The 27,729-nt window shown below is 41.9% G+C and overlaps 1 protein-coding gene across 1 annotated transcript in view; it reads left to right on the top strand.

The window, feature by feature from the left end:
• The window catches only part of LOC126297771 (chondroitin sulfate synthase 2), a 97,593-nt gene that overhangs the window by 4,401 nt on the left and 65,463 nt on the right, over positions 1-27,729 (top strand). Inside the window, exon 2 of the mRNA XM_049988947.1 lies at positions 20,437-20,588. Coding sequence (XP_049844904.1) covers positions 20,437-20,588 — 152 coding nt within the window. The remainder of the gene's footprint in view (positions 1-20,436; positions 20,589-27,729) is intronic.

The following is a 27,729-nucleotide window of genomic DNA, read 5'->3' as shown; positions in this document are numbered from 1 at the left end:
CTTTCTTGTCTCCTATCTTACAATGGGTATGCTGAAAGTTTTAAGCAGAATGTGTGAAAAAAAATTTATTTGCAAAAAAACATTTACAACTTTTCAAAATACTCTCCATTAGCATGTATACATTTTTCCATTCTCTGAAACCACTTAGAAAATGTGTCAGCCCAAGCTTCTTTTGGGATGTCACTTAGTGCACTCTCGTACACTGCAATGGCCTCTTCATGTGATGAAAACTACTGCCCTCAAATTTTTTCCTTAGTCTTCGGGAACAGAAAGAAGCCACAGGGGGCCAGGTCAGGTGAATAGGGGGGGGGGGGGGGGGGGTAACACTCGCACTTTTCTCTTCTCCAGAAAGTCCATCATTCTGGCAGCCCTGTGCGCAAATGCATTGTCGTGATGCAGCAGAAGGTGCCCGCTCTTGGACTTTGGATGCTGTGGCTTCCATGTGGTCATGACTTCTGGAAGACAATTGTTCATGTACCATTCAGCATTGACTGTACGATGTGTGTCAAAAGTCACAGAGGTGAGATGCCCGATCTTTGAGAAAAAAAACTTGCCACCCTCTTTTTTCCAGAGCTCCGACTTCGTTGAACTTTTGTGGGTGGTTCCTCCCCTGGAGAGCACCACACAGAAGACTCTCTCTTCGTTTCAGGGTCATAATGGTAGACCCACTTTTCATCACCTGTGACGATATTGTAGGTGTCTTGGGACTTCCCTCCATTGAATTTTTCGAGCATGAAACGACACCAGTCCACTCTCGCCTCCTTTTGGCTTTCTGTCAGGGAATGTGGCACCCAACGGGAATATCTCTTAGTAAGGCCTAAGTGACTATGAACGATGGTCTGCGCTGCTGTTGATCCAATATTTAGGGTCCCTTCAATGTCGCAAAATGTAAGATGTGGATCTTCTTTGATCATTTTCCTCACAGCATCAATGTTTTCAGGAGTCACAGCTGTTGCTGGCAGACTGGGATGAGGTTCATCTTCAATTGACTGCCGACCCCTCGAAAACTCGCGAAACCAATTTCCAACTGTGGCCCTAGAAGAGGAAGCTTCAGCAAAAGCACGCAACAAAGAAGAATGGCATTCTTTGGTACTTAAACCCTTATTATAATCATAAAAAATCATGCCGCAAAAGTCGCGGCGAGACAGCTTCATCGTGCCCCGTCTCTGACTCAGCACTGCCTGTGCTTTCTTACCGCACTGTGGGGGGATCACCGCTGGCCAGTGGCTGCGCGCGCACATCCCAAGGTTGAAAAACATTGCTCTTTTGAATGAAAACAACCCCACTGTCCTCTGCCTTATGATTTACGGGCTGCTAAAAACTTTCGGCATAGCCCTCGTATTCCGAACTTTTTCACACATCATCTGTCCATCCAAGTTCGCATAGTAGGTTTGAGTCTTCATTTGTTGCACTTTCAGCAGTGTATGGATGTTGACAGAGCAGTTTCCTCAGATATTTTTGTGTAGCCTACTAGTTCAAGTTTTTCTTCTGCAACTGGCTGCTTAACGTGCAGAATCCCAGAATAACCTATTCACATCACTATGAGGATGTAATGCCATCACTACAAGAGTATAACACACGATGAATCAGAATGACTTTTCTAGCTTTCCTGTCCAACTTGTCAAGGTTTGCCTGTGTCCAATTCAAAATGGCAGCAGTGTACCTGATGATAGGTATGACCTATTGTGTTGATGGTATTTAAACCATTTAGTTTGATTTTTCAAAATTTTCGTGGCCCTTAGGGTTTTTTCTTTGCTGACCCTAATTTTTACATGTCCGTGTCTAATGTTTGTTCAGTTGCAGAATTCCATGCTTTAACTTACAGTACGTAATGGCCTGTCTGTGCCTTCACTTTCTGTGAATGACCCCTTTACTAGTATCACTGTTGAGCGTTTGTCCAGACCAAATTCCATGGTGATATCCAGCTTGAAGATCCTTATGGTGTCGGCCAGTGACTGGATTTCTGCATCTGATCTTCCATACATCTTGAAGTCATATGTGTTCAGTAGATGAAAAACTTTCTGTTGATCTATGTCTGCTTAATAACCCAGGTGTTTTTTTTTTTTTTTTTTTTTTTTTTGAAAGTTATGGATAGGGTGATTGTAGTGATGATGAACAGCAGTGGGGGGGGGGGGGGGGGGGGGGAGAGTCACCTTGAAAGGTTCCTAACCTGATAATGGCCAATCTGCCAACAAAAAGTTCTGTCTTTCAGTACTTCATTGCATTTTCTGCGAACCTGCAAATGTTTTTGATGACTCCAATGGTTTCCAGGCAGTTTATGCACCAGTGATGAGGCAGTGAGTCAAAGGCTTTCCTGTAGATGATTTGCCAGAAGCAAGCTCCCCGGCAGGGGAATTTGTGTGAGGGACTAAGCTAAGCAACAAACTGGGCGGCAGTCACGTCCAATCTCCGACACTACTGAGGCTCATTCAGGGCACAAAAGCTCTTTTCAAGATTTTGTCATGGCAGTAAACATGAAAAATGGTGTCTCTGTTGGAGCAATGCACATGATTAAATTTTGCTTTCACCTGGACAAAACCGCTTCCAGGACACTCAACTTGGTTAAAGGCTGTTATAAAGATGGTGTCCTGTCAAGCATTGAAGACATGGAGTGGTCTGGATGCCCTTCAATGAGTGGTTGGGACAAAACGTGGCCAAAGTGAAAAAAACAAAGAATTTTTATCTCCAGGTTGAACTGTCAGTGCTGTTTTCTACAAAGAAGCCTTTGCACACCTATTCAGTGCCAATCACTGGAAGCTCCACCAAGGCAGTGCTCCAGCCCACACTGCCTTCGTTGTGAGAGACTACCTGTCCCATATCGGGGTTGTAACCTGCCACAGTCACTGTAAAGCCCCTATATGAGCCCATCAGACATTTTCTGTTCCCAAAGCCCAAGAGAAGCCTGATAGGTCACCATTTCAACTATTTTCCTGCCATCTAACAGGCTGTCACAGAATCTCGGGAGGAGATTACGGCAGCTGACTTCCCAGGACCCTATGCAGCATGGGAATCATGTTGACAGTATTCTGAAGAAATTTCACAATATATACTGATTGTATCAATAAATTCTTCTTGCCAGGCCCAGTCTCATTACTTCACAGACAAACCCTGTATGCCATTAATAACTTTACCCATACAGTATTTGGCATACAATATGTGATCAAAAGTACCCGGACACCTGGCTGAAAATGACTTACAAGTTTGTGGCGCCCTCCATCGGTAATACTGGAATTCAGTATGGTGTTGGCCCACCCTTAGCTTTGATGACACCTTCCACTCTCGCAGGCATATGTTCAATCAGGTGCTGGAAGGTTTCTTGGGGAATGCCAGCCAATTCTTCATGGACTGCTGCACTGAGGTGAGGTATCAATGTTGGTCGGAGAAGCCTGGCACGAAGTCGGTGTTCCAAAACATCCCAAAAGTGTTTTGTAGGATTCAGGTCAGAACTCTGTGCAGGCCAGACCATTGCAGGGATGTTATTGTTATGTAACCACTCCGCTACAGGCCGTGAATTATGAACAGGTGCTCTTCAACAGTGGGAAGCAAGAAGGTGCTTAAAAAAATCAATGAAGGCCTGTGCTGTGACAGTGCCACGCAAAACCACAAGGGGTGCAAGCCTCCTCCATGAAAAACACGACCACACCATAACACCACTGAATTTTGCTTTTGGCACTACATACACTTACAGATGACATTCACTGGGCATTCGCCATACCCTCACCCCACCATCAGATCACCACATTGTATACCGTGATTCGTCACTCCACACAATGTTCTCCCACTGTTCAATCGTCCAACGTTTACACTCCCTCACCAAGTGAGTCATTGTTTGGCATTTAGTGGTGTGGTGTATGAGCAGGTGCTTGACCACGAAATCCAAGTTTTCTCACCTCCCACCTGACTGTCATAGTACTGTATCCTGATGCAGTATGGAATTCCTGCGTGATGGTCTGGATAGATATCTGCCTATTACACATTATGACCCTGTTCAGCTGTCGGTGGTCTCTGTCAGTCAGCAGATGGGGTCAGCCTGTATGCTTTTGTGCTGTGCATGTCCCTTCACATTTCCACTTCCCTATCACATCAGAAACAGTGGATCTAGGGATGATTAGGAGTGTGGAAATCTCATGTACAGACGTGTGACACAAGTGACACCCAATCACCATATCACTTTTGTAGTCCGTGAGTTCCATGGAGTGCCCCATTCTGCTCTATCACTGAGGTCGCTGATATGGAGTACCTGGCAGTAGTGACAGCACAATGCACCTAATATGAAATACTTATGTTTTTGGGCATGTCCGGATACTTTTGATCACATAGTGTATGATATACCAAAACTATGTGCCCCATTTTTCACATTTTCTCAACACACTGTCTCTTGCAACAATGACCAGCAGAATAAGAAAAAGTTATTTACTTTAGTCTATAGCCGCAATTTTTATTTTATCAACTGGGTACCAGGTACCTTGTACTGTCATCAAGCGATCCCTTGATATGCAGTCATTATTCTCTCTTTTCAAGTAGAGGTGTCAGTATTGACTGTGCACCTAAGATGATGTGATGATGGTACTAGATACCTAAACTAGTAGCCGGGACAAAAGTTGCAGCTATCAACTAAGGCAAATAATTGGTTTAAAAATATACATGTTACATTTTTATCATTGTTGAGTGCCTGATGCGTTACTTTTCTGTCGAATTAAGTCTGGTGATGCTGGGGGTATTAGATTAGGAAATGAGACACTTAAAGTAGTAAAGGAGTTTTGCTATTTGGGGAGCAAAATAACTGATGATGGTCGAAGTAGAGACGATATAAAATGTAAAGTGGCAATGGCAAGGAAAGTGTTTCTGAAGAAGAGAAATTTGTTAACATCGAGTATAGACTTTAGTGTCGGGAAGTCATTTCTGAAAGTATTTGTATGGAGTGTAGCCACGTATGGAAGTGAAACATGGACAATAAATAGTTTGGACAAGAAGAGAATAGAAGCTTTCGAAATGTGGTGCTACAGAAGAATGTTGAAGATTAGGTGGGTAGATCACATAACTAATGAGGAGGTATTGAATAGGATTGGGGAGAAGAGAAGTTTGTGGCACAACTTGACTAGAAGAAGGGATCGGTTGGTAGGACATGTGTTGAGGCATCAAGGGATCACAAATTTAGCATTGGAGGGCAGCATGGAGGGTAAAAATCGCAGAGGAAGACCAAGAGATGAACACACTAAGCAGATTCAGAAGGATGTAGGTTGCAGTAGGTACTGGGAGATGAAGGAGCTTTCACAGGATAGATTAGTATGGAGAGCTGCATCAAACCAGTCTCAGGACTGAAGACGACAACAACAATAACAACAGCAGCAACAACAACAGTAGGATGGCTGCCATACCTAAGACTAAATTTTGCTTCACTTGGAAGCCTTCATCATTATATAATTTTGTTTTGTTTTTCATAATTCTTTCTGAGATATTTGAGAACAAAGAGAGCTGACAGACTATTCTGTAATTTTCTGTATCTTCGACATTCCATCCTTTAGGAAAGATGTACTGTTGTCTGCTTGAAATATTCCAGAAGCGTATGGAAACAAAATAGCTCATTTAATACATATATTCGGGGAAATCATAGTCAATTTATGTATTCATTCAGTAAAATGTCCCACCTCTTATGGTGGATTTTTTTTTTTGGTCTTAATTTCTAGGCTCCCTCTCTGAATTCGTACTTGGTGGCTGATGACAAAAATGTCGTGCTGATTAAATCATTTTTGATAGTTATTATTCATTTTCACTGTTTGGTAATATGACATTGACAGCTTTCTATTTACTCCCTTCCCTCACAACAATTTGATCATTCGGTAATCTTGCACTTTAGTATGTACATCACATTTGTTACGTGGACTTTCAGTATTTTGTGTTACAGTTCAACATATTTGTGCATGTCCAACTAAATATGGTTTATTTTGTACAGGTTTTTGTTTATAATGGATTAATTATTTAATGTTTCCATTGAGGATGTAGCAGATACACTTGGGAGGGATGTGCTTGAAATGTCAGCTCTGTTATGAGATTTAGTTCTCCGAGAAATTCTGGAACACTGTTTTGTGTTTGAAGGCACACAGTTCCTATTGGATGTGAATTACTGTGCTCCAGTGGTTGCACTTTCCATATGAATTGAATTATTGCAAAAGAGAGGCACACATTTTCTGCTTTTTGATGAGAGTGGAGTCAGTTTATACATATTTTGGGATTACAGAAGTGTCTGATTCTACCTATCTGATTTGACCCATGACATCATCAAAATAGAGGAAATGGCCATTCTAAGCATCTCCAATATTGCACCTATGACGTCACTACGTACACATGGCAACAAACACGAAAATACGCATAAATAAGACAATAACATCTCCCACCAAAAATACAAACAAACTAACGGGACAACTGCAGGAAATTGGGAGTTTTAGCATGGGGATAAGCTACATATAACTGTACAAAAATTACAACAGTCTGCTACAACAACAAAATCTACAGGAATCGGCCATTTCCCTTGACCTATATAGCTCAACTGCAACTATCGATACCACTAAAAAAAAACCACCTACAACTATGAAAATTGGAATCGGACATTTCTCTTGACATATATTGCTCAACCACAGCTGAAGAAACCAAAACACCAACATCTACAACTATGAAAATTGGAATCAGACATATCACTTGATCAATATAGATCAGTCTCACCTGACGACACGAACACACCAATGCCTACAACTAAAACTACGAAAATTGGAATCGGGCATTTCCCTTGACCTGCATAGGTCAATCACAACTATTGATACCAAAAAACACACTTTCAACTACAAAAAATAAAGTCAAAACTATAACACCTCAAAAGGCCAGAAATTAAAGTTCCCTACGTGAATTAAAACAAAATCAGTACACCATAAATACACAAAACATTGCAACTCGAGAGGAATAGACCCCAAGGAAAAAACAATTATGTACCACCAAGAAGTTCTGGCACTGCAAACTGGGTTGGCCACATACTCATGCAACCCCCCCCCCCTCCAACCCCCCCCCCCCCTGACATGCTCTCATGCTCTCATGCTCTCATGCTCTCATGCTCTCTCTCTCTCTCTCTCTCTCTCTCTCTCTCTCTCTCTCTCTCTCTCTCTCTCCCCCACTACACTTCACTATTTCAGCGATCAAGCCAATAACTGGAGGAATTTAATAATGAACACTATGTCCTTCTTCACAGTAGTTCTGATAGAACTGTTATATTTCATCATCATCTCCATACCTAACAACAGAAGTCACACAATAAATTTAATGTCTTTCCGAGGGCACCATCAAACACAACCAAGTCCTAAACTCCATGCCGTAGTGACGTCCCACACCACAACGCCCTTACGTCATGGGTCAAAGCAGACGGATAGAATCAGATGCTTTCATTGACCCCATATTTTCAGTATAAACACATTTACTTATCTCTTCTGAAAGAACATTGCTATTTTGTTATAAATTGATGGAATAAAACTTTGGTGTTTATTGAACAGAGGAATGCTAAGTGTAGATAACATTAGATTATTACTTGATTAAAGTGACGTATTTGTTAACCATTGAACTGAAGAAGGTGAGATAATTCATCTGAAGCAAATGAGCCCACAAGTGCTGTGGGCAAGATAACTCACCTGTGTATCATTGCATCCACACACATCAGTCACCTGTGTACAATTGTATCCACAGATAATTCATTGGGGCACTGTTTCATTGCTGTGGTAGGCATGATAAATTGCTCCACCACTCTTGCAGGCATGATAATTTGTTCCGCCACTGCTGCAGGTGTAATTGCATCCACATACTGGTGTGTGTGTGTGCGCGCGCGCGCGCGCCCACCCACACACACACACACACACACACACACACACACACACACACGTGTGTGTGTGTGTGTGTGTGTGTGTGTGTGTGTGTATTCATATAGAATAGACCCCAAGGAAAAAACAATTACGTACCACCAAGAAGTTCTGGCACTGCAAACTGGGTTGGCCACATGCTCATGCAACCCCCCCCCCCCTCCACCCCCCAGCCCCCCGGCAGCAGTATTCAAATCAGAACTATTGCAAATATGTGGTTCCATCATTAGCATTGAAGAACGTGGCAAAAAAATAGTTTTGTGTGTTAAACGTGTGCACCTTCTGTTACTCTTTTTTTCTCCCAAAATTTAAAAAAATAAAAAATCAGAGAGGCAGACAGACAAAGAGAGAGAGAGACGTTTTTGAGCATGTTTAACAACACAAAATGCCTTACAATTATAGTTAGTGTATAAGTAAGCATTAATCCCTTCACACAACTAGAAAACAGCAGTTTCGTCTACCCATGCAAACGGTGGTAACATTTCCACGTGCATGAAAGCATTCAGTCCTGAGTACTACATGCCGTACTTACTCAGATAAATACAAGATAGTTAAAGGCTATATCATACAAATTGTTGTAAGTTTTCTGAAATATACTTTACAGTTTATTCCCCTTTGTCCCTACGCCTCTCGTTTTGACAGCATTTCAAAGTGGAAGTCAAAATTTTATTTTAAATATTTGATAGGAGATAGATGTCAGACTACACGTAGAAATCTTCAGGGTTTGATCTCTTTCTGGCCCTAATAATACCTGTTGCATATTACTTTCATATCTGCAACTGCTTCATTTGTGTACAAATTCAAGGTTACACGGTAGTTCAAATTCCTCCTGCAATTGGTTGATTCTCAGGCCAAATGTAGGCACATTTATACTATTTTCAACATGACTAAGCCTTGTAAAGCACACAATGGTGATGTTCTAACCAAGAGGCTGTAAATAACTTCATTCTGATTATGTTGTCAAACTTATCTGTCTAATATTTCATTAGTTTCAGCACAGATGAACAGGAGTATGAATATTCTTGTTAGATTCAATGTTGATCAAATATTTCACAGGTGAACAGCTGGATGTCACTGCCCAAAGGGCACAAAGTGACCATGTTGTCATCATCAGGTACACTGATTGTCTAGGAGCTGAAACTGAACGTATATCTCCTGGCCCCCTCTGTCCGACCTGGTGCTTTGTCTGAGGTCATGGCAGGCACAGGCATGAGCCCAGTACCTCCCCCCTCCCCCCACCCCTCCCCTCTTTCTTTCAATACATTGCTCTGTAAGCAGTTTGTGCCTGGAGATACGTGCTGCTGGTGTGTCTGCTATTGCTCCGCCAGCCACAGAAGTCAGCTTCTTATGAGATATTTCCTTCCTTTTCTTAATCTAAGTACAGATTCCCAGGCCTTACTAAGGATGTAGCCACTATTATGACTGATCAACAGTTTGCTTACTCAAATCTCTGTAGATACTTTAATGGCACATTCCTAGGAGATAGACATCTATGTCAGAACTTTATAACAGTCATAATACATAGCATGTAGGTTCAGTAAGCAGTGTTCTGCTACTGCCGACTTCTTAGGCTGCTGCAGTCTGGTATGCTGTTGGTATTCTTGGCAACAGGCTTTGACAGTACACACCACCTGACCTATAAATGTCACGCCACACTGGCAGGGGATCTGATTGACCTTGGAGCTCCATAGTCCAAGGTTGTCCTTCACATTACTGAGTAGTGCCCATGTTTTAGCTGGTAGGTAGTAGACAGTAGTCACTTGGCATTACCAAAGCATTAATCCTACCTTACCAATAATGCAGCACAAAAATGGAATAAACACAATTTTCCTTGCCAAAAAGTTCGATGGATTCTTCTAAAGAGAACATACAAATTCATAAGAATGTCAAAATCTGTAAGCTTAAAGTTGTGAAGTCGCCCAACAAAATCCATGGAGTTACGAATATGGTGTAGACATGTTCTGATGTATAGGCTTAGCATATCCTTCAAATATTTAGTGACTGAGTATGTTGCAGCACAGATGTTGGTAACAATGGGGCTGAAAAGCACTCCATATTTTGTGAATGTTTTAAAGTCCATAAAGTCTTGGTGGAACCAGTGCTTTCTGTAGTAACTCCTTAACAATCATACCCTCTGCTAATTTGGCATGACATACATAGATCAGATGGTGTGTACTGTCGTAGATCATTGCTGGAAGCATCAGTGGTACCCCAGATCACAGCTACCTAACAAGTCGACAGTAGCAGAGCATTGCCTGTTGGACCTACAGGCTATTTATTATGACCAGACTAAGGTTCTGACACAAGCGTCTAATTTCTGGGACACTGTCATAAAAAAGTTGAGGTTTGTCTCTCAACAGATGGTACTTGCTCGGTTCATCATCTCTGCCAGCCACCGCAGGAGAATGGACTGAAGATGGTCTGCAAATAGACTGAAACCAGTCACCGTTATAATAAATGGTTTTATGTGACCAAGATTGTTTTAATTTGTAACTTTTAAACATTAAAGCATCTGTCAAGATTTGAGTAAGGGAACTACTGATCACTAATAATAGTGGCTACATTCTTAGTAAGGTCTGGGAACCTGTTCGTGGTCAGATTGAGATATCCCACAACCAACTGATTTTGAGGGGTGGCAGAGCAATAGCAGAGACCTGACAACTCGCGTCTTTGGGCACAAACCTCATACAGAGCAATATGTTGGCAGGAGGAGACAGGGAGGAGATGCTGGTCTCGTGCCTATGCCTGAGCATGGACATCGGAGAGAGCACCAGGTCGGATGGAGGGGGTAGGAGATATAAGTCCTGTGCCAGTCCCTAGATAATCAGTTCATCAGCACAGCTGATGATGACAGTGTGGTCGCTTGTCAGTCTTGTGTCCATTGGACACTGGCATCCAGCCAGTCACCCGTGAACTACTTCATCATGAATTATGTTGGAAGAATTTGAAAAATTACAGACCCAATGTTGTTCATTTGCCTTAATAAGCCATACAATTAAAGAGCTTTTCCTAGACTGTTTTGCATAGTTTAATTATGTTTCCAATATGTACTTGTGACAGAGTCATAGTTGTAATGTTATAGCAAAAGCACTCTTGGTTACTTAATTCTGTATCAGAATTATGAATTAAATTATTATACTCAATGTGAGTGAGTGAAATAGTTCATAGATGTTGTTATATTATTTAAGGAAACCTACTTTGCTTGAATGGTACCCTCGTCCCCCTTCAATAGCCCACGTACTTCAAGATAACTTATAAATAAATAATAAATATCATATTTTGTAGTTTGTATGGTAATTTCACTGCTTATTTTTTCAATCAGCCTATCATTTGACCCTGTGAGAGTGAGTGGGCCTTGTTTCGGACTTTAGTATGCAGAATTACAGGATGGCGCACGAAATGTGTTACCAACTGTTTCTTTCACAATTTGTGACACACATTAGATATCCCGCTGGGATCTCTACAGCAGTACCAGCAGAGCTTATGAAATGGCATGTAATTCATGATACTGCCACTAGGAGACTAGTCAGCAGCAATGGCTGACAATGGAAGACTGACGACACAGCAACGATCAGCAATTGTTACTTTTTCATGAAACAAAAAGCCTTGTTGTGACTCAGAGGTGTTTTCGACAACAGTTTAACAGATGATGGTTCCCTTGCAAGAAGACCATCCACAGGTTGTACGATAAATTTGTACAGGAAGGAACAGTATTGGAAGCAAAGTGACCTTGGCCTAAGCCTGTTTGTTCACCGGAGAATATTGAAGCGGTACGAGTCGCTGTATGGAGAAGTACCAGGAAATCATGTAGTAAGGCAGCAATGCAACTGGGAATATCCAGATGCTCCGTTCAATGCATTCTTAAAAGTGACCTCCATATGTACCCATACAAGATGACCTGTGCACAGAAGCTCACCGAAAAACACAATCAGCGGAGACTACTGTTTGCTCAGTGGGCAGAGGATAGGGAAGAAGCTCTCACCAATGTTTGGTTTTCAGACAAGGTGCATTTTCATTTAGACAGTGTGGTTAACAAACAAAATGTACACTTTTGGGCCACTGAAAACCCACAAGTGCTTCATAAACGACAACACTATGCTCCGAGGATTACAGCGTGGGCAGCAATTTCCAGTCACGGACTTATTGGAACCTTTTTCTTTGAAGAAACTGTGAACAGCAAGCATTATTTGAGCATGCTTGCAATAGCTTCATTCCACAGCTTCTTGCTACTGCCTAGCCCTTCAACACACAGTGGTTCATGCAAGATGGAGCAAGGCCACATACTGCAAACACTGTGTTGGAGTTTTTACACAATCATTTCGACATGCGGATCATTTCACTCAGGTTTCCAGGTCGTTTCAATGATGGACAACATTGGCCCCTCAATAGTCCAGACCTCAAGCCAAGTGACTTTTTTCTTTGGGGGTACCTAAAGGAAAAAATCTTCCCGGGATGTCCACGTGATTTAATGGAGCTCAGAAGACTTAGTCTTTAAGCTTGCAGTGAAATTACGGAAGACATGTGCCGTAGGGTAATCACTAACTTCAGTGTTCGTTTGAAGGAAGTTAGGAAACGAAATGGTGGACATATTGAGCATGTGCTGAGTTAGAACAAATCTCTCTGGACGGCTCTTCATTGTAGTATATGTTCCTTTCGGATTGTATTGACAATAAAGTTTATATTCAAAAACAAAATGGCAACACATTTTGTGCGCCACCCTGTATTTGACATTAGTACAAACATGTAATCCTGTCCACTAATTATGCCAAAAGGTTTGTTACCCTAAAATGTCCCATGGAGTATGATCAGATTGTTTGGCAGGATGTATAGATAAGTGGATTTATACAGATAATATTGTTAATAAATTTTGTTTCCCGTAATGGACCTGTTTCTGATCATTGTGTGTTGCAGTATTATCACACTGTTAGTCATGGGACATGGACCATTTGCACAATAAATCATATGTGGAACAAGTCAATTTACATTCAAATAACAAATTTATGTGTAAATATGTCTTCATGCCTACAAATTTTTTAGTAGCTCATACCCTGTCTTTACATATTGTTGTTGTTGTTGTGGTCTTCAGTTCTGAGACTGGTTTACAATAATAAAATTTATTCTGCAGAATAGGAGGAGTTGCCAAAGAAAAACTTTATTGTGTTTTCAAATTTTACTTTACTGTAGGTTGGACAAATTTTTGTTATTGGGTAAGTGGTCAAAAATTTTCCTTGCAGCATTGTGCACGCCTTTTCATGCCAAAGACTAAGGAGTAATGAATGTTAGGTTTTTTCAGGTATTTTAATTATGTTTGTCATTGTTCCCTTTGAACTGTAGCGCATTATTTACAACAGACTTCATGAGAAAATAAATAGGCTGTGAAGCAGTAGTGAAAACGCCTAACTTCTTGAACAGATGCTTACAAGATAGACATGGGTTAGCACCACATATTATCCTTACAGTACATTTTTGAGCAAAAGACTTTTCTTAAGATGAGTTACCTCAAACCATTACTCCATGTGGCATTATTGAATCAAAATATGTCAGCTTATAGATTTCTCTCTCCCAAAGATCTGCATTACTTTGAAGTGCAAGTGTCACTGAACTAAGTTGTTTAGGAGTTACAAAATGTGTTTTTCTTCCATTGAATATTAATATCTAAACATTTTTAAGCTTCATTTTATGAATTTCTCACCATGTGTTACCCTTATCAGTGAGTGTAGTACCTCAAGATTTATGGAACTGTATACATTGTGTCTGAAATTGAGAAAACCAGTCAGTGATACATTTTAGAACATTGCTTACCATTTCTTCTGTTGCTGTATGTATGCTCGGATTAATTACAACCCAAGTCTCATTCACACAAAGAACCAATTCTGCTCATTGTATGTTCAATGGAAGATTGATTGCGTGTATAAGGAACAATAGTGGGCCTACGATTGGGCCTTGAGGAACCCCATATTTGATTTCTCTTCAGTCAGAAGATTCTCCCCTGATTACATTAGTTGAATTACTAAGTACAACTTTCTGCATTGTTTTTGGTTAGATATGACATTATTGATCGGTTGACTGTGCCATCAGTTGCATAAAACCTCAATTTATCTAGGAAAATACTGTGATTCACACTGTTAAATGCCTTAGATAGTCCACAGAAAATACCATCTGGTGTTCTTTTGTTATTTAATGCTTGTTAAATTTGGTAAGTGAACATGTAAATGGCATTACCAGTTGAGCAACTCTTCTGAAATCCAGACTGTGATTAACTGAGGACATTACTGTTGCTCAGGTGGGACATTATTGTAGAATATATGACCTCAAAACTTTTGGAAAATAATGTCAGTAGTGAAACAGGTCAGTAGTTATTTATATCTCATATCACCTTTCTTATAGAGAGGATTTAACAGTGGCATATTTCAATTTTTCTGGAAAAATGCCTTGAGTTAATGGTGCATTAGATATTTCAGAAAAGATAGTGTTTATTATAGGGTAACAAGTCTTAGTACTTTGTTGGAAACTTCATCAAATCCAGATGAGCTTTTATTTTTGAGAGAACATTTAATTTACATAATTTCAGAAAGATAAGTCGGTCTGTGAGACATCTATATAATTGAATTTTATGTAAGGTGTTCAACATACAATTTTGATTTTTGTCTTCAACTATTTGTCCCTATATTTTATACTAAATTTGGGAAATGATTATTACACTATCTTCTACGTTTGACTTATCATTTATAGCCCATCCATTTAATTCAGTAGTGATGTTATCTTGTTGTGTCTCTTGTTTTTACTACACTCCATATAGCCTTAAGTCTTTTGTCACAATTACTGATTTCTGACATAATGTGTGTGTTTTATTGATTTTTGATACATTTTCTTGCTAATTTTGAGTAGTTTTGTAATGTGCAGCTACTGCAAGATCTTTACTTTTCTTGCTAGCAGAAGCATTTCCCTTTTCCTGTCTCATGATACTTTAATCCCTGCAGTGATCCATGGGGTTTTACAAGGCTGTGTAATATCATTTCTGATTAGCTTATGCAGAAAGCTTTTTTCAAATCATAATATGAATTTATAATAGGATAAATTAAATTTTATGTCAATATTTGCTTCATTATAAATTTCATCCCAGGTATATTGTTTAAATACAGACTCACTACATCTACATCTACATCTGCATCCATACTCCGCAAGCCACCCGACGGTGTGTGGCGGAGGGTACCCTGAGTACCTCTATCAATTCTCCCTTCTATTCCAGTCTCGTATTGTACGTGGAAAGAAGGATTGTCGGTATGCTTCTGTGTGGGCTCTAATCTCTCTGATTTTATCCTCATGGTCTCTTCGCGAGATATACGTAGGGAGGGAGCAATATACTGCTTGACTCTTCGGTGAAGGTATGTTCTCGGAACTTTAACAAAAGCCCATACCGAGCTACTGAGCGTCTCTCCTGCAGAGTCTTCCACTGGAGTTTATCTATCATCTCCGTAACGCTTTTGCGATTACTAAATGGTCCTGTAACGAAGCGCGCTGCTCTCCGTTGGATCTTCTCTATCTCTTCTATCAACCCTATCTGGTGTGGATCCCACACTGTTGAGCAGTATTCAAGCAGTGGGCGAACAAGCGTACTGTAACCTACTTTTTTTGTTGTCGGATTGCATTTCCTTAGGATTCTTCCAATGAATCTCAGTCTGGCATCTGCTTTACCGACGATCAACTTTATATGATCATTTCATTTTAAATCACTCTTAATGCGCACTCCCAGATAATTTATGGAATTAATTGCTTCCAGTTGCTGACCCGCTATTTTGTAGCTAAATGATAAGGGACCTATCTTTCTATGTATTCGCATCACATTACACTTGTCTACATTGAGATTCAATTGCCATTCCGTGCACCATGCGTCAATTCGCTGCAGATCCTCCTGCATTTCAGTACAATTTTCCATTGTTGCAACCTCTCGATACACCACAGCATCATCTGCAAAAAGCCTCAGTGAACTTCCGATGTCATCCACCAGGTCATTTATGTATATTGTGAATAGCAACGGTCCTATGACACTCCCCTGCGGCACACCTGAAATCACTCTTACTTCGGAAGACTTCTCTCCATTGAGAATGACATGCTGAGTTCTGTTATCTAGGAACTCCTCAATCCAATCACACAATTGATCTGATAGTCTGTATGCTCTCACTTTGTTCATTAAACGACTGTGGGGAACTGTGTCAAACGCCTTGCGGAAGTCAAGAAACATGGCATCTACCTGTGAACCTGTGTCTAAGGCCCTCTGAGTCTCGTGGACGAATAGCGCGAGCTGGGTTTCACACGACCGTCTTTTTCGAAACCCATGCTGATTCCTACAGAGTAGATTTCTAGTCTCCAGAAAAGACATTATACTCGAACATAATACGTGTTCCAAAATTCTATAACTAATTGACGTTAGAGATATAGGTCTATAGTTCTGCACATCTGTTTCGACGTCCCTTCTTGAAAACGGGGATGACCTGTGCCCTTTCCAATCCTTTGGAACGCTTCGCTCTTCTAGAGACCTACAGTACACCGCTGCAAGAAGGCGGGCAAGTTCCTTCGCGTACTCTGTGTAAAATCGAACTGGTATCCCATCAGGACCAGCGGCCTTTCCTCTTTTGAGCGATTTTAATTGTTTCTCTGTCCCTCTGTCGTCTATTTCGATATCTACCATTTTTTCAACTATGCGACAATCTAGAGAAGGAAGCACAGTGCAGTCTTCCTCTGTGAAACAGCTTTGGAAGAAGACATTTAGTATTTCGGCCTTTAGTCTGTCATCCTCTGTTTCAGTACCATTTTGGTCACAGAGTGTCTGGACATTTTGTTTTGATCCACCTACCGCTTTGACATAGGACCAAAATTTCTTAGGATTTTCTGCCAAGTCAGTACATAGAACTTTACTTTCGAATTCATTGAAAACCTCTTGCATAGCCCTCCTCACACTACATTTCACTTCGCGTAATTTTTGTTTGTCTGCAACGCTTTGGCTATGTTTATGTTTGCTGTGAAGTTCTCTTTGCTTCCGCAACAGTTTTCTAACTCAGTTGTCGTACCACGGTGGCTCTTTTCCATCTCTTACGATCTTGCTTGGCACATACTCATCTAACGCATATTGTACGATAGTTTTGAACTTTGTCCACTGATCCTCAACACTATCTGTACTTGAGACAAAACTTTTGTGTTGAGCCGTCAGGTACTCTGTAATCTGCTTTTTGTCACTTTTGCTAAACAGAAAAATCTTCCTACCTTTTTTAATATTTCTATTTACGGCTGAAATCATCGATGCAGTAACCGCTTTATGATCGCTGATTCCCTGTTCTGCATGAACTGATTCAAATAGTTCGGGTCTGTTTGTCACCAGAAGGTGTAATATGTTATCACCACGAGTCGGTTCTCTGTTTAACTGCTCAAGGTAGTTTTCAGATAAAGCACTTAAAAAAATTTCACTGGATTCTTTGTCCCTGTCACCCGCTATGAACGTTTGAGTCTCCCAGTCTATATCCGGCAAATTAAAATCTCCACCCAGAACTATAACATGGTGGGGAAATCTACTCGAAATATTTTCCAAATTATTCTTCAGATGCCGAGCCACAACAGCTGCTGAGCCCAGGGGCCTATAGAGACATCAAATTACCATGTCTGAGCCTGCTTTAACCGTGACCTTCACCCAAATCATTTCACAATTTGAATCTCCGTCAATTTCCTTCGATACTATTCCACTTCTTATCGCTATAAACACGCCTCCCCCTTCACTGTCCAGCCTGTCTCTGCGGTATAATTCCAATCTGAGTTTAGGATTTCATTACTGTTTACATGTGGTTTCAGCCAACTTTCTGTCCCTAGTACTATATGGGCATTGTGACCGTTTATTAATGAGAGCAGTTCTGGGACCTTTCTATAGACGCTCCTGCAGTTTACTATTAGCACATTAATATTGTTATTCCCTGTTGCATTTTGCCTATTCCTGCCTTGCCGCGTCTCAGGAGGCGTCTTGTCGGTCCTAGGGAGGGAATTCTCTAACCTAAAAAAACCCCATGTGCACTCCATACGTACTCTGCTACCCTTGTAGCCGCTTCCGGCGTGTAGTGCACACTTGACCTATTCAGGGGGCCCTACATTTCTCCACCCAATAGCGGAGGTAGAGAAATTTGCACCCCAGCTCTCCGCAGAATCTTCTGAGCCTCTGGTTTAAGCCTTCCACTCGGCTCCAAACCAGAGGACCGCGATCAGTTCTGGGAACGATACTACAAATAGTTAGCTCTGATTCCACCCCGCGAGCGAGGCTTTCTGCCTTCACCATTTCTGCCAACTACCTGTACGAACTGAGGATGACCTCTGAACCCAGACGGCAGGAGTCATTGGTACCGACATGAGCAACAATTTGCAGTCGGGTGCACCCAGTGCTCTCTATCGCCGCCGGTAGGGCCTCCTCCACATCTCAGATGAGACCCCCCCCAGCAAGCAGACAGAGTGAACACTGGCCTTCTTCCTCGACCTTTCCGCTATTTCCCTAAGAGGCTCCATCACCCGCCTAACGTTGGAGCTCCCAATAACTAATAAACTCCTCCCCCCGTGTGCCTGCTCAGACCTTGCTGAAGGAGCAGCCACATGTCCACTCACTGGCAGAGCGGGCGATGCCACACAGCCAGCCTCCACATTGACATAGTAGACATCAGCATGGCTCTCTTGTAGTATACATTATGAATCTGATAAAATGAACAAATATTTCCACCATCCCAATGGTTTTTACCTCCTGAATCACTACTCATCACTGCTGATGCCACCTCCCTGTATGCCAACATCCATCATGCCCATGGCCTTGCTACTATTGAATACTATTTCTGTAAACATCCATCAGACTCCAAACCCATCACCTCAGTCATTATACAACTTATCTACTATATTATGATCCACTACTGCTTTTCCTTTGAAAGGAAGGTTTACAAACAAATCCACAACACAGCCGTGGGCAACACATGGAATCATCCTATTCCAACACATTTATGGATCAACTAGTAGAAACGTCTCTAGTTCCCAAAACTCCCAACCTTTAGTCTGGTTCAGGTTTGTTGTGATATCTTCATGATCAGGACTCAGGGCGAAGACAACCTATACACATTCCTTCACAACCTCAACACCTTTTCTTCCATCTGCTTCATCTGATCCTCCTGTACTCATCGAGTCAGTTTCATGGATGTTATTCTCTGCCTCACTGATATCCACACTTGTGTCCACATTAAACCCACAACCACCAACAGTAACTGGATTTCAGCAACTTCCATCCCTTCCACACTAAAAATCCCTCCCATACAGCCTAGCTACCTGTGGACAATGTGTCTCCAGTGATCAGAACTCACTTGCCCAGTATGCTGAAGGCCTCACAAAGGCCTTCACAGGCAGGCAATACAACCTCCCCCACTCCCAAACCTAGTCCACAAATAGATTTCTTGTGCCCCATCCTCTCATACACCCAATCCTCCCACAACCTACACTAATCAGCTACAAAGGAACACCCCCCTCCCTAGTCACCCAGTATCATGCTGGACTGGAACAGCTGGACCATATCATTTGCCAGGGCTTTGATTATCTCTCATCCTGCCCTAAAATGAGGGACTTTCTACCTGAGATTCTTCCTACCCTTCCTAAAGTGGTCATTCATCACCCACCCAATCTACACAATGTCCTAGCCTGTCCCTTTGCCACTCCCACTCCCAACCCCTTGCCACAGGGGTCATATCCTTGAGGCAGACCAACGTGCAAGGCATGCCCAATCCACCCACCCAGCACCTCCTATTCCAGTCTTGTCAGAGGCTTATCCTACTCCCGTCAGAGGCCGGATCACTTGCTTTCGCAAGTAGCCATGTCGTAGAACATTTCTGCTATGATCACAGCACAGACTTTTGTGGTATGACTACCAACCAGCTGTCCACCAGGATGAAAGGTCACCGCCAAACTAATGCCAAGAACAAAGTTGAGCAACTGGTGGGGGCACAACATGCAGCTGAGCACAGTCTGCTCAATTTGAGTGGCTGCTTCATAACCCTGGTCATCTGTATCCTTCCCTCCACTGTCATATTCTCTGAACTACACAGATGGGAGTTCTCCTTACAACACATCCTTTGCACCTGCAATCATCCTGTCCCTGCACCCTCCACTCAACAGTTTCTACCTCCTCCATCCTGTCAGCCCCTTCCAATTCACATCCCCGTGTCACCTTCAGCATGGGCCACTCCCCACTGGCCCCTATATTTGTTCATTAGATGTGCAGCCCATATACCTCCCACTCCTCCCTCCCACATACCTAGCTGGAAGATCAGCTTCCTCCCTTTACTCTAACTCACAGAAGGGTAACTCTGAAAGCTACCAAGTTTCCTTTCTTTTTCTCTGTGCCTATTGACAACTCAATGCTTCTGCTTAACAGTGAGTGGTCTCCTTTAACCCAAAAGTAAATATTTCAGGTTTATATTTCATTGTATTGTCATTAAGTAGTATGACAGTTTTTGTAGACACAGCCATAAATTTTCAGATGCTGGGTTACTGTTAAGCAATTCAGTGCTACGAAAAGTGTTAGCAAACATGGAATGGTGCGTCAAGAATGCATTTTCAGACTCTGACGATGCCAATGTTGGACGCTGCATTGTTCATGCTTCAGGACTGTCTTGCCAGGATTCTGTTCAGGTAAAAGTCTGGAGGTAGAATATTCACTGTTTTGTGTTTTATTCTTGAAATTACTAACATTATTTTATATTACAAAACAGCCTATTTATGGAATTAATATTTATATTTAAGATAGGTATGACAACTATAGAGGCCAGATTTTAGATTGCTGTAGTTTGTTTCTTATAATGTCAGCATTCTTAATATAATTTAGCTTCTGTGAAATCTATAATGGTGTGAAAATTATTGGACTCAAACAGAATATTTGCAAAAATGAACTCATTTTGTATTACATACTCATTTATTTAACAGTTAAATGTTACATTAGTATTTTGTGTACATGAGTTTCGCCTTGATTAACATTTCAGTCTTCCTCCCCATGCATTCTGATAGGTATGGGCAAAGATTTTCCAATTTTTTCATATGTGTATGTTTCTGGAAGCTTCTCGAGTAGTTACACGTTTGTTGTAAAGGTGGTTTCCTTCAATCTTTGCTTTACAACTGATCACATACTTTCTATTGGGTTCACATCTTGGCTGTTCCCAGGCCATGACAATGTTTTTACATCATTTTTAGCAAAGAATTGTTTGACTGACTTGGCTTTATGATGCAACGTCACCATGAGAAAACCACTCCACCATCTGAAGCAGTATATTTTTTTCCTTGTTGCTGTTGATTCATTGAACCTTTAACAATATATGGTGTATATATACCATTTACAGATATTATGCCCCACACCATAACAGAAATTGGGCACTTGACTGTTTGAGCCACACGTGACATAGTCAACATGCTCACTAGTCACTAGCTCTTCTGAGATACTGGCTGTTCACCTCACACATGAAAACATGGGCTCATCTGAAGAGCAGACCTGTAATAATATCTAAAGAAATAGCAAATAGAACATTAAGATTTCAGGTTTTATAGGATTATTTGATTAGATCGTTTTCCCCCCACATGTAGTTTTAGAGAAAATCATGATTTCAGAGTATCTTAAAAAGTATCGTACCTTGCTCCAGACAGTGTCAAACAGATTTTTAATTTCATTAGCCCCATTGAGTCAATTCTAAGCCATTGCAGATCTTAATTTGGATTTCTTGTTTGAGCTGGCTGCATTATCTTTATGTAGAGGACAGCTGCGGTAGCTGGTGTGGTGGGTGCTGTGCCGTGTGCAAGAGTCATGGGCAGCCTCTGGTGGCTGGCCCACAAAGGTGCAGTTGGTGGAGTATTTGAGTGTAGTGTGCCTGAAGTGCATATTCAGAGATGATGTACAGTGCTATAGCATGCCTTCCTCCTTGGGGAAAGAGTGCTCCTCTGATGCAGGCATCAGGGCAACTGATGATACATCCATAGCCTCTGCGACAGGCATGGCAGGTGATGACGGCAGCAACAGGAGGAGATTCTGGGCCAGAACTGATAAATACAGGTGGAAGTGGTGCAGTCGTAATCATGCGCAGCAGCCAGTCTTTCTCTTGTGAAGTGCAAGGGAGGACCGTCAATCAGGGTGCTGTTAGCAGCTTGATATACATGTCCTTGACGTTGTGGAACTGTGCTGATGGTGAAGGTGTGGGTGGAGGCACTGGGGATGCTGGTGGGCCTGACAGTTCTAGTCCAGCTGGTGGTGGAAGCACAGCTGGCAGCGAAGCCCCATGGGACATGCTGGGGCAGTATGCATTGGGGCACCAGATCTTGGAGGAGAGGCTGGAGGTGGTGACATCCACAAAGAGGGCTGGTGTGCCCCCACAGCAGGGACGCCTCCCAAAGTCTGGATGGGTGCCAATGGAGGAGGAAAAGGTGGTGGTGGTGGTGGTGGTGGTGGTGGTGGTGGTGGTGGTGGTGGTGGAGGAGGAGGAGGACCCGCAGCCCTTGCCATGGCATAAGGACGCAGCAGATCATGGTGGTGTACCACCAGCCGTACAAGGACAATGGCTGTGTCAGCTATGGACCATGAGCAGAATCCGCTTTGGTCAGCAGCCAAACCCCCGAGCCCAGACCCTGTTGGAACCAGAAGCTAACCGTGAAGAGGCCCACACCAAAGGTCATTGATGGGGTGTCATGAGAAGATGCAGGAGGATATGTGGCTGGTGATTATGGAGTGTCTTGGTCAGACTCCAATTTCCCACTGACATACACTGTAAGAACTCGAGAAGTGTGTAAAGATGTTGTCCATGGAAGAGTCCACGATGTACTTCGTCATTTGAATCTCGAACATGTGGATGAGCTGTTCCGCATCACCATTAGATTGGGTATCAAATGGAGGACCAGTAACTTGGCCATTATGTTGATGGGCACAGAAATTGTGGGACGTCTGAGACTCAAAATGTGCACTGTTATCCAGCCCAGGCATATAATACAATCATTCAATGGAAATTTTTTTTGGAGAGGGGCTGAACCGTAGCCACAGCTGTCATGGAAGAATAGTGGATAACTTACGAAAATTTTGAGAAAGCATCAAAAACCACCAAGCAGTAAAATTGAGGAAGGGGCCCACAAAATCAACATGGGTGTTTTCCCACAGATTCTGCGGTGCTAGCCATGGAGAGAGCGTCACCTGTGGCACTACCTGTCATGAAGCACACTGAGAGCAGGCCATGAGAAGACGCACAATATCACCATCGATGCCGGCCAAAATGTGGTGACAGGCCAGTGACTTGGTAAGAGAGAATCCCCAATGTCCCAGATGTAGAAGCTGACTTATATCCTGCCATAGAGCAATTGTGAGCACAACTCTGGGTGATGGCTTATCCATAGCTAAGAGAACACCACCATTGAACACTGAAAGGTAGTGATGAAGGACAAAATAGCTACGTAAAACGATGCAATGCCCTACCTGGACACCTGTCCTGCCAACCATGCTGAATGAGGTGAACAACTTGGCACAAAACTGGATAGGCAGCAACACCAGCAACGGTCTGGAGCCTGTAATATGAAACACTTCCACTGTACATTGCACCTCAAAACAAAGGAGTTCATCCTGATCAAAAATAAGGCCCAGCTCAATCAGAAGCCAGGACAATGCATCGGTGTTGGCATGCTGCGCAGTAGACCAAAAATGTATTTAATAGTTGCAGCAAGACAGAAACAAGGATCAACACTGCAGGCAATGTGCTGCTTTGTTGGGAAATGAAGCAGAAGGATTAAATAACAAAACAGAGGGCTTGTAGGCCATAATGATGTGGAACTTAGACCCATAAAAGCATACACAAACGTTCTTGAGGGCGTAGGCCATAGCAAGTGCTTCCTTTTCGACTTGGGAGTAGTAATGCTGAGCAAAGTTGAGTGTTTTTGACGCATAAGCTATCAGACAATCTGAACCATGCTCATAGACATGTGCAAGAACAGCCACAAGGCCATACTGAGAGAGGTCTGTAGCCAAGACCAGACAGTGGCCAAGATGGAAGGTAGTGAAACAAAGTGCAGAGTGCAATTTAGATTTCAAAAGTACGAATGTGCACTCGCAGACTGGCTCCCACAAAAAAGGAACCTCCTTGTGGATCAATTCATGGGGAAGGTGCGCTAACGTGCCTGCACCTGGAATGAATTGTGATGATTGGCAATTTTGTCTAAAAAATGCTTGGAGTTCTTTGACATTCGAAGGGTGAGGCAGAGTGGTGACAGCACCAGTGACGTGATGACATAAAGGCTTTGCACCATCCTAAGACACCTCAAACTCCAAATACACAGTGGATGGCTGAAAAGAATGTGACTTGGCCAAGTTGCACTTCAATCCTGTGTTACGTAATGTCCTAAAAGGAGCACTGTATTTAAATTCAGGAGAGCTCTGGTAGATGGTACAGTGGGTGCTATGCCATGTGCATAGGTCGAAGGCTGCCTCTGGTTGACCGGACCACACACATGCCATTGGTGGAGAATTTGAGTGTGGTGCGCCTGTGGCCTGATGCCATGGCACATATCCAGATATGATCTAGAGGGCTAAAGCAGATTATACAAGATTTTTGTGTATGTAGATCACCAATTTTTGTGAAGTTTGTGGCCTTTTAGCAATTTCATGTGTGAATACTGTTTTTCTTGTGGTAAAACATTTGCAACAGTATTTGTCCTAGGTGAAAGATCACTTTCTCAACTATATATATATATATATATATATATATATATATATATATATATATATATATATATATATATATATATATATATATATACACAAAGTATTGATATAGCTGTTTTTATGATGTTGTTGAAAGATAAAACATTCTTAAAACTTATCTAGGTCATCTTTTAAAGAACGAAATTTATTAAGAATGTACTAGAGATTGTATGATAACCAACTGAGTTGCACAAGCAGTGTTAGTAACCCTGTTTCATAGACATAAATAATAAATTCACCAAGGCAATGAAATTCAAAGATGTTATAAACATTTCAGAAGACAAGAACAGAAACTAGTATGTTTTGGAGTGACAAATGCCAAAGTTTTAAATTTCTTAATTCAATAAATTGTTCACACAAGAGAATTGTAGATACATACTGTCATTTGACCGTCAAACTGACTCCCATATGGACAACTTAGTAATAAATATCCCTGGCAGAGAGAAATAAATGAAAGACTTGAAAGCAAATAAGTCATCAGGTTTGGATGGATCCCAATTCAGTTTTACAAAGAGCATTTACTGAGCTTGCATTTATGGTGAATTTCTTACCCAGTGCAAAATCCCAATTGACAGAAAAAAGTCACAGGTGACTCCTGTATATAAGAAAGATAAAAGAAAGTGTAGTAACCACAACAAACAGCAGGAACGCCTTGGGCTGCAGATCGGAGCCGCCAGGTCTGGGAAGCCGCCGGGGTGGAGCACACACCACCAGGTAAACACAGGACGAGTTGGACGACCGACCAATGACAACTGACAACAACCGACTATGAGCGACACAACAAGGAAGAGATAAACAACGGAGGCTTGTGGAAACCACAACACCAAACACCAAACGTTAATCCACTCGAAACCAGAGCCAGGCAAATGTCAACAACGAGTAACGACTAGAACGCAGTACCGCCGAGGTAGAAACGAAATCCAGAGCGAGTACCAGACTGGCTGGACTAGGGCAGAGCAGGTCCCTATATACGAAACCGGAGGGAGCGGCTATTGGCCGCTGTCTGCACGTGGCTTAGTGGTGGCGCCCTCGCTGCGTGGAATAGCCGCCGCGGAGGCGGAGCTCTCTATGGGCTGACCACGTCCATTTGTTCTGCCGCGTGTTCGACTTCTGCGGCGGAAGGTACTAGAGAAAGGACCCACAAAATTACAGACCAATATCCCTAACATTGGTTTGCTGCAAAGACATTGATTATATTCTCAGTTTGAGTATAATAAATTTTCTTGAGACTGAGAAACGTATGTCCATGAATCAGCTTGATTTTAGAAAGTGTCGCTCATGAAAAACTCAGCTTGCCCTTTTCTCATGTGATATACTATGAATTATGGATGAAGGGCAACAGGCAGACTCTACATTTCTAGATTTCCGGAAAGCATTTGAAATGGTGCCCTACTGCAGGCTGTTAATGGAGGTATGAGCATAGGGAATAGATTCCCAGATATGTGAGTCTCTCAAAGACTTCTTAAGGTATAGAAGCCAGTGTGTTGTCCTCAACTGCGATTATTCATTAGAGGCAAGGGTATCATCAGAACTGCCTCAAGGAAGTGTATATACATAAATGATTTGGCGGACAGTGTGGGCAGCAATTTGTGGTTGTTTGATAATGATGCTGTGGTGTATGGTAAGTTGCTGGCTGTGGTCTATGGTCAGGTGTCAAAGTTGAGTGACTGTAGGATAATACAAGATGATTTGGACAAAATTTGTAATTGATGTTATGATAGGCAGCTAGCTCTAAATGTAGAAAAATGTAGGTTAATGTGGCTGTATGGGAAAAACAAACTCATAATGTTCAGGTACAGCATTAGTGGTGTCCTGCTCAACACAGTCACGTCATTTAAATATCTGGACATAATGTTGCAAAGCGATATGAAATGGAATGAGCGTGTGAGGACTGTGCTAGGGAAGGCGACTGGTTGACTTTGGTATATTGGGAGAATTGTAGAAAAATGTGGTTCATCTGCGAAGGACACTGTATATAGGACCTATTCTTGAGTACTGCTTGAGTGTTTGGGATCTGTAGCAGGTCAGGTTAAGGGAAGACGTTGAAGCAACTCAGAGGCAGGCTGCTGGATTAGTTTCCAGTAGGTTCAAACAACACACAAATATTGCAGAGAAGCTTCCGGAACTCAAATGGGAATCCCTGGAGGGACGGTGACATTCTTTTTGAGGAGCACTATTGAGAAAATTTAGAGAGCATGGATTTGAAGCTGACTACAGAGTGATTCTACTGCCACCTACATACATTGCATTTATGGACTACAAAGATAAGATGGGGCTTGTATGGTAGCATGTAGATAGTCATTTTTCCCTCACTCTATTTGCAAGTGGAACAGGAAAGGAAATGACTAGCGATGGTACAGGGTACTTTCTGCCACATGCTATACGGTGACTTGCAGAGTATTGATGTGGATGTAGATGTAGATGTTGAAGAAAACTAGTAATTCCAAAAATTTTCACTCCCAGTTTAACAATTTTATAACATTTGTATGTGACAGCAAAGTGACATAGTGTTATACTCAGTACAGTTGAATGTGAGAATTTTTAACTGTTTGTGGGTATCGTAGATAACTGATGTTGATTGTAACTAATTTGAAAAGAGATAAAGAGAATGGAAAAAGAACAAGCAGTTTATTGTTTGTGTACAGATCAAAGTTTTAGATTTTTTTGACACACACACACACACACACACACACACACACACACACACACACACACACACACACACACACACACACACACACACACACAGAAATGTTCTTTAAAACCTGAACCTCTCTGACACCATGTCTTGTGTAACATGTAGGTACTCACAATACTGTGTGATTGTCAAGTGGCTGACATCTGATGTACTCAGCTGCCCCTCACTATATACATTCATATTCCAGGTACCTCAGATTCTTTGATTTTCTCGCCACAGAGGTGCACATAATGTTGTCAGAGATAACAAGCTTTCCATTCTACATTGCCTTCCCTGTTTTATAGTTTGTTTTATTGGCACTTAAGCAAAAAGGGGAAGTGGTGTGTGCATAATTTAACTTTACCTCACAGTGTCAT

Source organism: Schistocerca gregaria, chromosome X, assembly GCF_023897955.1.
Source record: "Schistocerca gregaria isolate iqSchGreg1 chromosome X, iqSchGreg1.2, whole genome shotgun sequence".
NCBI lineage: Eukaryota > Metazoa > Arthropoda > Insecta > Orthoptera > Acrididae > Schistocerca > Schistocerca gregaria.
This window is presented reverse-complemented; position numbering and strand designations above follow the sequence as displayed.